This window comes from Rhinolophus hipposideros (assembly GCF_964194185.1).
Source record: "Rhinolophus hipposideros genome assembly, chromosome: 20".
In the NCBI taxonomy this organism is placed as follows: Eukaryota; Metazoa; Chordata; class Mammalia; order Chiroptera; family Rhinolophidae; genus Rhinolophus; species Rhinolophus hipposideros.
In genome coordinates this window covers 24,790,933-24,804,357 of record NC_138066.1, presented here as the reverse complement: position 1 = coordinate 24,804,357, position 13,425 = coordinate 24,790,933, and the positions used below count along the sequence as shown (strand labels likewise).

Here is a 13,425-nt window from a genome sequence, read left to right as displayed (position 1 = left end):
TGAACTGCATTTGTCCACTTACGCACAGAATTTTTTTCAATAAATACATGTCTGCAGATGTGAAGGGCCAACTGTAGAGTCAAAAGTTATATGCAGATTCTCAAGTAATGTCTCACTATAGGAGATGTGACAAAAAAATACGGTTAATGTTTAAATAAAATTATTACAGTACAGGACACATTGCCATTAACCCCTTTCAAACTACTCTCCTTCACTTCAAACGCACTTATCCCATCGTTCTTGCCACTCTCTGAAGCAGTTCTGGAAGTCCTCTTTCATGAGTCTTTAGTTGCGCTGTTGTGGCTGCTGATGTCCTGAATCATTTTGACTTTGGGGAAGAGCCAGAAGTCGTACGGTACCCAGATCTGGTGAATAAGGTGGATGAGGACACACTGTTAATGTTTTTATTTGACAGAAATTGCCGTATACCAGAAGCGATGTGTGACACGGAGCGTTGTCGTGATGGAGGATGATTTACGGCACACTTTACAACACACCTCTCAATCATAGCTCACACCCGATTCACTGCACTGAACAAGCTGAAACTTGTCACACAGATACTAAGGTTCAACATGCTGCTTCCCATATTGAAGATCCCTGCCTTTCTGTTGGATAGCACTCAGCAGCATTCACTGTATTTTGTGATCACAACGGAAAGGCTCCATGTCACACATGGCTTCTGGTGTATGGCAATTTCTATCAAAAACATTACGGTGTGTCCTCATTCACTTTATTCACTGGATCTGGCACCGTATGACGTCTGGCTCTTCCTGAAAGTCAAAAGAATTCAGGACATTGAGGCAGCCATGACAGTGCAACTGAAGACACTCACGAAAGAGGACTTTGAGAACTGCTTCAGAAAGTGGCAAGAATGATGGAATAAAGGTTCGAAACAAGGGGGAATATGTTTTGGGTTTTTTTTAAAGATTTTATTGGGGAAGGGGAACAGGACTTCATTGGGGAACAGTGTGTACTTCCAGGACTTTTTTCTAAATCAAATTGTTGTCCTTTCAATCTTAGTTGTGGAGGCACGGTGCCATTCAGCTTCAAGTTGTTGTTCTTTCAGTGTTAGTTGTGGAGGGCGCAGCTCAGCTCCAGGTCCAGTTGCCATTGCTAGTGGAAGGGGGCGCAGTCCACCATCCCTTGCAGGAGTCGAGGAATCGAACTGGCAACCTTGTGGTTGAGAGCCCACTGGCCCATGTGGGAATTGAACCGGCAGCCTTCGGACTTAGGAGCATGGAGCTCTAACCGCCTGAGCCACCGGGCCAGCCCAAGGGGGAATATTTTGAGGGAGATTAATGGCAATGTGTCTTTTACTGTAATAATTTTATTGAAACACTCACCATATTGTTTGATGACATATCTAGCCTAAGATGGGTAAAGTTTTGTATAGGCCACTTCTTATTTATGAGGCAGTTCTATCACACTTGCCAAGATGATTTCTCTATAGAAGTTCTCAAATTGACTTTTTTAAATGAAACATAGTAGCAACTCTTAGTACTGATGAAACAATCTTTCAGGTGTGATATACAAAGAATAAATGGGTTTTTGAGTCCCTGTTCCTGTTTTTGAGGTGAAGGAATAGAAGTAATGTTTCCAGCTCATCAGCATTGTTATTGGATGGCATGGCTCTCCTATTACATTTCCCCCATTAAATTTATATATGAACTGCTTTCTTGTTCATTTAAAAAAAACCCCACTAACCCCTAGTGACTTTCTTTGTTATTAAATCATTAAGAAACAAAGCTAACCCTATAGCCATAGGGTAAGTAGATATAATAAGCAGGTATTATAACCTATGTAGTAAGATGCTGTTCTTGTGTTTTTCACAAGAAGTCAGTTCATTTATCTTTCATACCCAAATTCTAGTCCCAAATTGCCTTTCTCACCTGTCTCTTGCTGTATACCTAAATAACAACTATTAGCTTCACCACAAAGTCAGGAAGGTGACCCAAGGCCAGATAAGCTTGTTTCAATATTTGCAATGGTTCTCCAAGTAGATAACAGTTAAATACATCCTCACTGAATGAACAGAAACAGGTATACTTATAACCTGGCAATATTTACCTGATGAAAAAAGTTACAGGCTTTCTAACATTCTAATGCCAATTTGGGGACCATATAGGCATGAAAGTGACTTAACCTGTAGCTGGTTGGTCATTCTCCTTACTAATCTATATGCTGGTTAGCCTCTGTCTTATCGACACTACAAGTTTGTTTTCTACCTCTACCTTCTACTTCTTCCCACTGTGTCTTCCTTGTATACAAACTGATAGATGATGATAGAGAAAATGGGTAGAGGCCTTGTACTCCAAACTTAGATATAAGCACCCCTTCAGACTTGTTATAGATCTTGGTTCCCCCTTAGAGGTTTCAAGGGGAAAGTGCCTCATTCCCTTTCCCACCACACTGCACAAATACTCAGAGGCCAACAAACCACACTAAGGCTTTAGGTTGCCTCTGGGTGCGTGCTTTAATCTCCTAAGTAATGGTGATTGAAAATTTCTGGAGAAGACTAGTTGTATAAGGGGAATTCTGTTCTAAGATTTGAGTTTGTCTTGTTACACTATTCAAATCATCAGTGAAGCCAGTTATTATCTGTATCAATTATTTTAATAGTTACTTCAAGACAGTCCATGGCACTATACAGGAAGCAAGAGTATGAACATTAAAGTTGATGGCAGGATTGTATGTATGAGGTCCATAAACAAAATGAATTTAAATCATTCTCACTGATTACTAATAATAGTACAGAGAATACAGTATTAAAATATATCATCCTCAGTTAATCTTCACTTAGAAAATCTGATTGTTATGGGTAAAATATAGCATTTAGAACTTTCATTTAAAAATACAACTTTTATGAAAATTTTAAGAATTTTTAGAATGGGAATTATAAAAGTCAAGCTAAAGAAAATTCTACTTTCAGATAATGTGTATCTTAAAACATGAAAAATATTCTTTAGTCTGGAAACATTGTCAGGAAAGAATACCTGAGTTCCTCTCAAGATCTACTCATTCTAGTTATCCAATTGCTGTTTTGGTAACATTAACAAGAAAACACAATTTAACACTGCAATCACCTGTCAAATAATTAGGATAGAATAAATGTTCATATGCATCAGGTTGAACATTACTTACATATTTTTTAAAACATAGGGTTCTTTCATTTAATCTTTTAAGTCTTATGACAATATTCTAAAACCATTTGGAAACATTTTCCTTAACATCTAGCCCTGAAAATCCATTCTAATGTCTTTATCAATACTCACTATAACCAAATACAATCAGTGTTTTGTGGCCTTAATAGTTTATATAACTTAATATATTTGAAGGTGTGATGAAGTAGCTCCATCTTTCCATTTGTTTATGTGGTCTGAAATCACAATTCTGCACAGTGGACATGTTTTCTCTCTGTTAAACCATAAGGTAATGCACTCTTCACAAAATATATGCTGTAAGAGAATTAAGAACTACATTTTATTCTTGATAACATTTTCATTTTAAATTCATCACTTTGTAAACAATCATACTCTTCAGAGCTGAAAGGGATTTTGGAGAGCACTAATCCCTTCGTTTTACAAATGAGAAAATGAGAAAGGATGACATTCAAGAACGCAATGGTCTTAGGGGCAGAGCCTGGTTCTTTTGAATGTACTATCCATTTAATCACTTTTAATCAAACATAAGCTATCCCTAGGTGATAACTTTAAGATCAAGTATAATGATTTATGCTCTGCCATAAAGTATAGGAAAGGGCCTTACACAATCCAGTAACAAATGCTGATGTTCTAAAAGACTAGTATCCAGTTATTAAAAATAGCCTTCTTTCTAATCACATTGGTAACCAGTTTACCATTTGAATTATTTTTCCCCTTCATAAATGCTCCTCTGCATGAAAACCATAAGAACATAAGGAGCAATATTTAGCATATCTACCAAACCCCTAATCACAAATTACTAGTATGTGCCTTGAATACTTTGTTAAACACTAGTTTTTTTTTCCCTTATAACTAATAGGTGAGTTTTGCAAATGACAGAAAAGTGTTGTATTTAAGTTGCTCAAAAATATAATTACCTGACAGATGAGAAGAATTGGCTTTTGAAATTCAGCTTGACATATTGAACAAATATCATCCACATCTGAACACTGTCTCTTGCTGGCAGCCACTCCGTAACTCTGTGAAGATAAGAAGTTTTACTCATCTACAAATTTCTTTCCTGTTCTTCCAGTATGGAGGTGATGCTGTATTTCTCAGATCTCTCTGGAACTATCCTGTTTCCCCGAAAAGAAGACCTAGCCGGACCATCAGCTCTAATGCACCTTTTGGAGCAAAAATTAATATAAGACCTGGTATTATATCATATCATATTTATTATATTATAAGACCTGGTCTTATACTGAAATAAGACCGGGTCTTATATTAATTTTTGCTCCAAAAGACGCATTAGATCTGATGGTCCGGCTAGGTCTTCTTTTTGGGGAAACACGGTAGGCATTTGAAAACTCTCCCAAAGGATACAAACATTTCAAAGCTCAACTACGTATGTAGAATCACGTCTTGATGGACTGAATCAAAGTGAACTCATTAATACATAATAGAATCTTGAAAGATTTTTAGATTCACTGGATTCCCAAAAAATGACAGTGCTCTAAATTCACTGATTCAATACTGGCTTAAGAGATTAAGTAATCTGAACTATAATTAAGTCTATATTAATGTATCAGGTGACCCTGTATTGCCAAATTGAGCCCACTTATTTATGGCAGTGGTTCAGAAAAATCAATCCAGAGCGTGGCTGACTGAATATAACTCGTGGAGATATTGCTTTAAAAATAGATTTCTGTGCTCCATGCTGGAGATTGATTCAATAGGTCCAGACATACTGGGATGTGACAACAGGAATCTGTAATTTTTGAAAGCTCTGCAGGTGAGTTCAGTGTGAAGGTGTGGGGACCACCAAACAATGTCCTGCCACTAACTCTAAAAATAGTTTTAATTATCAGTTATCACAAAAGAGCATTTAGTACAAGAAAGAATAAAATTTTATAAAAGAACTCTAATTGCAAAATGTCACTTAGGTAGAGATATTGTCAAAATTAACTGGCTGAACAATACAATTCTTTGAATTTCCTCCTAAGGTGTTAAAAATGTTTCTGATTTCTTCAAGATCTTAATAACTTCCTCACAATTCAGTAGAATTTAGTTACTTACTAGATGTGACAAAATATTACAAATGAGATCAGCTTTCTGTAGAAATGACTGGGAAAAAGTGGCTGAAGAGAAGTGAGAACATGGTAATGAGAGCAAGGCACGACTTGATTCAAGAACCTGAAGCTATGACCTAACTTGTATGAAATTGTACTAAATATTGAAGGTTAACAAAATCAAACAGACTCAAAAAGGATAAAAATTTTAAAAACTAAGATTTTTTTCAAGTTACAGATGGACAATGACCTTGGTTCCAATTCCCCTTCAGTAAACTCATTTAGCAGAGTATACTGCAAATACTTGTGCTGACAAGCTTTTAAAATACCACTCTTGACTGGCATTTTGCAGACCCCCTTCAACTGAAGGTTTATCTTGGTGGCAATTGCCATTTCCCTGGCAGTTAAGGAACATATGTATACTTGTACATGGCCAGGACATGTATTTATTCCTGAGTGACACAGGAATAAATCAGAGTATTGATGACTGATTGTTTCTCTATGCCTCACAGGGAAGGAGTATTAAACTATTGCAACATAAGCCTTACTAAATTATGGTAAAATGGCTGATACATAATGAATTAACTTGATCAAAGCTGAACTCTCAATTATATTGTATCTTGTCTAAATAAAGAAGTCTGAATAGTATGTAGGAAAACTTGTTACTACATTACTATCTTAGGGAAAGGGTGCCTTGGACAATTGGTGTGGTCTACTTTGTAGATACAATGCTTTTTTCTCCCCAACATACAGTACTAGATTGGCATTCTTTTAAATCAGATCCTGAGTCCCAACCAAATAATTGTTTAAGTACCGAATTGATTGCAAAACTGAGGCTCAAACTCTGAAATCTGGTGACCATATCTAAGTACTGAGAACCATTCCTAAGTACTGAGAACCTTTGAGGCTACTACCGTATTTTGCCGTGTATAATGTGCACTTTTTTGCCCAAATTTGTGAGGGAAAAATAAGGATGCACATCATACATGGGTAGTACTAACTCCATATCTATATAAATGTTTTTAATTCTTTTATTTATGCGTATGAGTTAAAAGTGTAACTCTAGAAATCAATAATGATATCCATATGCAAAATAATACCCTGGAATACGATACTAGGTATTGTTGAACTTATGACGAACTTGTAAGCGACGAAGAGTTCTTGGCCTTATAGGATGCATAAATATCATAAATTTGTTAATGGTACATAAAATTTCTTGTACCTTATGTCTGTTCTTGTGTTTTGTAATTATTTGTTACATAAAATTTCTCGTACCATAACATGTTAAAAAATAAATGCTAAAATTCCTTTATAATACAAAAAACAAGTACCTAAATGTAAACAAATAAAAATTTGAATTAAAAAATTATTTTTTCCCTGAAAGTTGGGGCCAAAAACATGGGTGCGCGCATTATACATGGGAGCACATTATACACGGAAAGATACGGTAAATAGCAAATGAGCCTATGACATCCTTTCTCTGCAATTTGTAACATCAGTAAAATAACATAAGTTTATAATTGACATTGGAATCTCGATTTATTGTTAAATTCCATGCTGTGAACTTAATGGTGAACACAGAATTGAGTATTGGTGGGGAAATTTTTCCAGTAAGAAAATTTCAAGGGTCTTTATTTTGGTAATGAGCTTTTCCATATACACAATGAATTACAGTGGAAGTGCTTTCATAGAAGCTGAATAAGGAGTTAATGTAACTACATAAAGCCACCATCTGTGGATTAAAAAAGGAAGAACAAAAGTTCATGACAAGATTTTTAAGGGAATGTTTATAAAACCTTAAGACTGTCAAGTGATTTTAAGGGGTAAGAGGCACATTCAAATACATAAGCACTGCATTAACTATCAGGTGGCTGTTAATGTGTAGGTCAAGAAATTGATCATAGACAGAACTCCTAAATCATTCTCATAGCCCCAAGTGCCAAAGTACTAGAAAAATTAAAAAAAAAAACCACACAAAATGTAATTTTGAAATCCACACTAGTAAAACTGCTGAGTTAAATTTTTATAATGAAGAAATAAAGGTTAAAAGTGTTTCCTCTTAACAGATTAAAAAATACTTACTGGTCTTATAAAAAACATTTGCAAAACCCGTCTGAAAGTTCTTAGATGTCCAAAAAAGTCCAAAAGCTAAAAGGAAATAAATAAGAGGTAATTCATTAATTCAAAGAGCTTTACCTGCTAACCCCAGAGATCAAAGCTAAAGTTCCATAATATCAAATACAGATATTAAATTAATGCTCATTGCATAGCACAGTTAATCATTTCAATCTAAATATATTTAAAGTTCAATTATGGAATATTTTACTCAATTTATAGATTTCAGCCACTCTTAACCAAAAAAAGTACATATGAGTACCCAGAATTACAATTTGGTCAAGACAAATAGAAAGTTAACTATGTAACAGACAGGGCAACTCTACTTGGTTCACATGTTTTTAACATAATTAGATTTTAAAGTTTCATAAAGTAATTAAGTTTGGGGAAGCAGGCATAGAGGGAACAGGATACGATACCCCACTAGTTTGAGAATTATGTGTATGACAGATGCTACTGTTGCAGATGGGTATGTTCTATTCACCCTTTCCTCCTGGTTTAGAAAATCCATGCTATATGTGGAAGTCCACTCCCCCAAGAAAATTTGAGAACCACTGGATTAAGGTAAAGATATATATTTCCATTTCTCCATTTCTAAGTAGATATAGAACCTACTATTACTTCAAACTAGTGATATGATGAGAAACTAAAAGTTAAAGAGAAAAGTAGTATGTAAACTCTGTAATCATTATGAGTCATTATGCAATGACAAGACTTGTAACGTTACCTACTTTTAGTATGAGGTAGAGTAAAGCCAGCAATATCCCAAGACTCCATCTAGTTACATTACCAAAGTCCCCATAGCTTATAAGGTAACGAAACCAAACTGGTATGGGAACAAAAGTTCGGTAATACTGACATAATTCTTCTAAAAGCATATACCAGTAACCCTAAAAAGGGAGGAAAAATATAACAAATTAAGCTACCCAAGCTGCTTATATTCATATCACAAACACTTCATATTGGACTGAATATCATGAGAATATGGCACAATCACAGATACCTATAAAATTCATCTCCATGACAGTGGTTAAGACACAACCTCAACCTGGTTCTCACATAATCACTGAGTGGCTTGTTTTCGAATAATTTTTAAAGAATGACACTGAAAATGTTTTACGTATACAAGTAAAACTTATGTATGTCTTTACTGATTAGAAAAATTTATATTAGTTCTTATTGAATATGGTAAAAACACTGAATAATAGCATACAGTTATCAATTATGAATTGATAATGCCCTGAAGGAGAACAGAAGTTCAAATCTAAATAATATTTTTCCATGTTTGATGTGGGGACTGATTTTTAGGTAATTCTGAAGCAAATGTAATTCTGATTTTATTGGAATAGATTAATATTTAGGTTCAAGTCTGAGATAACATAGATAATTTAAATTAGGTTATTTAACAAACTGAAAAATTATAAATGAAGGAATTATTTAAATGAAGACTAAATAACATTAATGTGATTTGCTAACATCGTTCCAATAAAACATGTTAGTGTCTTACCTTGGATTTAAAAGGCATGATGAAAGAAGGCACCAATAAAATAAGGCATTTTAAGCCCATGAAGAGGAATTTCAGAATGAAGTCTGTAATTCCAACAATCCACAGTACTTCCCAGAAGCTTGAATGGTCCAAAGCAGGATTTAAAAAAATTAAGCTACCAAGAGAAAAACATCAAAACTTATCAGAACAACATACAATAATAAAGAATTCATAGGGGTTTTTAATTTGCTACTGAATATTTTAATTTGATGTGTAAATATATGAATTTGGAAAATGTTAAGAGTTCACATAAACAAAATGGAAGATCATTTTGCTTCTTTTAAAAAGACTTTTAAAATGTTTAAATTTCAAATCTTTCCTCCATAGAATAGAAAAAAGAACAGTCTTCCTAGCTTGTCATGGTTGATACCTTTTTAGCCTATAATCTGAAAAATTCACTAATTTTAGATACCTGCCATTTTCTCAACCAGCTCCCAGTCCAATCTTGAGTGGTATTGGCTCCACCTACAAACTATATAACAGTTTGTCCATATCTCTCCAACTCTACTGAAACCAAGACTTAAAATTATCTGATTAAAGCCAAAAATTCAGAACACTTCTATCTATTATGGAAACTTATCAATTACTGTCCTTGAGCAAGTCTTATCCTTACTTCCAGAAACAAAGATCAAGTGTTCTTACCACACAATGTATACCTATATCAAAACATCATGTGGTACAACTTTGAAGTATGTATTTTTATTTGTCAAAAAATAATAAAAATAAAAAAACAAAAACTACCAACAACAACCTAAAAGTACTTAATAACTACTAATTACGTAAGTAAAAATTGAAGTGTCAGAAATACTTATTGAGCACCTGCTATGAGCCAAAGCACTGGGTATACAAATCTGAATAAGTCACTCAGAGCTTACAATCTTGGAAGGAGACGGATAGGTAAAAATTGAACTCTAACAATAAATATACACAAGTAAGCTACATGCAAAGTGCTATGGAATACATGATTGCATAAAAAATGTGATTGTGTACTTGGACCTCTAATTACCTGTAATAAAGTGACTGAGAATGAAAGGTGTAATATAAAAGAACAGAAGATCCTGCTAAGAATACCAGTAACCAAGCACACTGAATCTTTGAGCACCTTTCCTGAAAAATAAACAATTTTATGATTTGTTACTTTGAATTATGCCAGAATTTTAAATATCATTAAACTAAATATTGTACTTTAATGACTAGTTTATTAGCTTAGAATGTTTTAAAATGATTAATCTTATTAAAAATAATAGAATATCTGTTAAATTGTACATCACCACACTATTTTATATATCTTTAGTAAACAAAACAGAACTCATTTTTAAACAAATTTTAAAATACATGTTTCTTCATTGTATAAAAACATTACCTATGTTTCAAAAAAGCCAAATCTACAAGCTGACGTAAAGGACCCACCCGAATGTAAACTTTACTTCTGCAGTTCCCTATTTTTGCCTGACAAAACAGAATTTTTAAAAATGCATTTAAGTTATCAGGATTTATAAGTATACTTTTTAAATTCTCAGACATTCAATAAGAATTTAATACGGTGATTTGTTTTTAAAAATTAAGTTTTAAATACTAATTTCATTAAAAGTTTTAAACTCTGAATTAAATTTTTATGGTTTGATAGGTTCTAACTACAAATTTCCAGGTCAGAATGCATGATGCTTTACACAGATACTACTCTTTAAAGTTGCTTGAAGGTGAAATTTTATAAACTAATTCTACTTTTCCCAATAATTTATATGAATAGGACTCATAAGTTATGGAAAAACTTCTTGTCCTTAATTTCCTTTAAATATGAGAGATATAAAAACCTCAATATTCATTTATTCAGTATACCTTTTGTTTAACTTTTAAATTTTACAGTGCAACAGCTAACGTTTTTAATGATGATTATATTACTTGTTATAGTTAAACTAATAAAACATGAAGGCGCTTAACAAATCATATCAAATAGTGCTTTCTAAACCTTTTAATCCTATTTTTTCGTTTTCTATCAGGGACCCAACATACAATGAAAATAAAGTGAAATCAACATTAGGACAGAAAATTTATTCCAGGTCATTTAGATAACAATGTATCATGGATGTTACAATATATTTAAATTGCCAAATAAAACTCTTAATTCCTATTTCTCTCAAAAATGAGTATATAATCTACAGAGAAACATTTACTAATTTTTAGTTGCTTGTTATACTTACTCTTAGAAAAACCTGATTTACAATGCTTTTGTTTGCATACATAAAAGTTGTAAGCAGCCCAATTCCAACAGAAATTCCTGTTAGAAAATAAGTTCCAGTTAATTGAAAGAAAAAAAAACACACAACACAATGAAATGAATTTAAAGGAAACACAATCTTAAAAGCAGAAAATAAGTAACTGAAATACATAGTTTAGATTACCATTAAAAAATAAAATTTACTGAATTTAGCAATGAAACAATTCAGTATTTTATTATAACCTACCTGTTATATGCTGCATAACAAGTTTGACACCAAGAATCAAAATATATGGAAGGCTTTTTTGCAGCCACTTAAAGAGATATCGGAATTCTGAGAAGGAGCTACTATTATGATCTCCAGACTCCATGGCAGTATCATCAGGCTGCCTTGCTTCGTTATGGGAGTGAATCCGTGAGCGACTATGTACACATCCATGGGTACAGCTATGGACACCTGACCTTATATTTCTGGAGCTTGGATTTGCAGCACATTCTTTAGGTATGGAGTTTATCTGGATATGCACATCTCCAGAATGAAGACAAGAACTTTCTGTCAATGTTGTATGGACACATTGGGAGGCTGAGGCATCTTCACTGCCTGCAGCTCCTGGAGGACTGCGCAGTTGGCTATAGTTGGCTTGCATGACCCTTGAATACTTTCTTGTGATCCAGATTTCTTTGCTTCAGGGCTCTGTCTCCTAAAAATCAAAGAGCAGAAAATAGATTCTATGTGAACAGTTAAATACAAGCAATATATTGCTCACTAGCAATCTTTTATTCACTAAAGGAGATGCTGATAATCATAGTAGATGAATTATTTTCAGGCTATCACTTGTTACTAGACTCCTTCTTTACTTAATGCAGAGGTCTGCTGTCCTACACAAACTATCCTTTAGGGAACATCTGTTACAAAAAGAATTGAGCTTCAAATGCCTCGTTTTCTAATGAGAGAAGGAATCAGCAAAATAGTTAAACTATGGGTGACCAGTAGATGTGAATAATGTGAGTACTAGTACTCATTCACACTTGAATACTTCAATACATTCACTCTGCCCAACTGGAGCAGTTTCATCTCTACATTTCATAAGAATCATATGTTTTAATACTTGGAAAGGATAGGAAAATAAATCTTAATGTCTTATTCAGTATCATCATGGAGAACTAATAAACATTTCACTTAGGTGACCTATAAATTTCGTTTTATGCTGAAACAGCTTTCCCAAAGCTACTAAAAGGGCTTCCAGTAATTAATACCAAGAGTATTACCTTCCCCCCACCCCCAAACAAAGAATATTACCCAAATATCTTTAATAGGGAGACTTGGGGAATCACCACGTAATTGCTAGGTGCCTCTTTGGTTTGAATAAGGATAGTTACACAGTATGCCCAATAAAAATGCTACCGTGGTGGGTGTGTGTGCATGTGTGTTGCGGGAAAGAGGACATTGGCAGGGAAGGATCCCTAAATGACCAGTGTGGGCAGGCGTCGAGAGTTGGAATCCCAGCCTGCCTTTTCTGTAGGAGGAAGCTAGGGTTAATGTCCGGGCAAGTTCTGTGTCATTCTAGTTCATTTCTAGGTTTGAATTTGTTTTTTTCAGTTACAGTACGGCGGTTTGGATTTTAGTACCTTTCACTAAAAGCTTTCACCGATGCTCGAATGCCACGGGTACCACTTACTTCGTTAAACCTCTGAAAACCGAGGTTGGGCGCAACAGTGTCTTTTCTATCAAAACAAAACAAAACAGAGAACCCTCGCACTTTCCTGCCTGCACGAGCAATAAGGGGAAGAAAAAAGGAAGGAAAAAAAGTAAACGAAAACACTTCCGGAATCCCCAGGACAGAATTTTCCACCCACGTTCGAGCTTCGAGTGCTTCAGTTATTCTCCCCAGAGCCCATTCGGCGGCCACCGCCTGCTCCCCCCCCCGGCCTGACCTCTCATGACGATGAACAGACGGAGCCGTGGGCAGTGGCTGCACCAGGAGCGGGAAATGCGGCCTCTCGGCCCTCAGTCAGGGCCATCACCTTTAAAACACACTACCTTCAGTTCCGGCCCGGCGCGGAGGCGGTGCTGGTGGTGCTGGTGCTGGTGCTGGTGCTGGTGCTGGTGGTGGCGGCGGCGACGCGCGCGCTCCCCGGACGTCCGCACGCGCGCGCGGGCCCGCCCCCGTGCGACGCGTTGAGGGCCAGGCTGCGATGTGGGTGCCCGACGGGCGCGAGACCGCGTGGGGGAGTCGGCTGTGGGGAGGAGTGCGCTGCGCCGGAGGCGGCCTGCACACGTCTGCATTAAGCAAAACGGCCGACACGACACGTACGTGCGTCTCTATGTGTAATCCG

At 35.5% G+C, this 13,425-nt stretch overlaps 2 protein-coding genes across 4 annotated transcripts in view; one reads left to right on the top strand and one right to left on the bottom strand.

Annotated features, from left to right (window-relative positions):
* RPS6KB1 (ribosomal protein S6 kinase B1) overlaps positions 1–13,425 on the top strand; it is a 120,700-nt gene that overhangs the window by 34,416 nt on the left and 72,859 nt on the right. The window lies entirely within an intron of this gene.
* Positions 1,317–13,223, bottom strand: RNFT1 (ring finger protein, transmembrane 1). The gene is given in 11 exon segments (XM_081028991.1): positions 1,317–3,455; positions 4,079–4,180; positions 7,292–7,357; positions 8,056–8,214; positions 8,832–8,985; positions 9,877–9,977; positions 11,072–11,148; positions 11,336–11,755; positions 11,758–11,789; positions 12,718–12,856; positions 13,024–13,223. Coding segments are annotated over 11 exon segments (1,392 nt in total). The 5' UTR covers positions 13,031–13,223; the 3' UTR covers positions 1,317–3,320.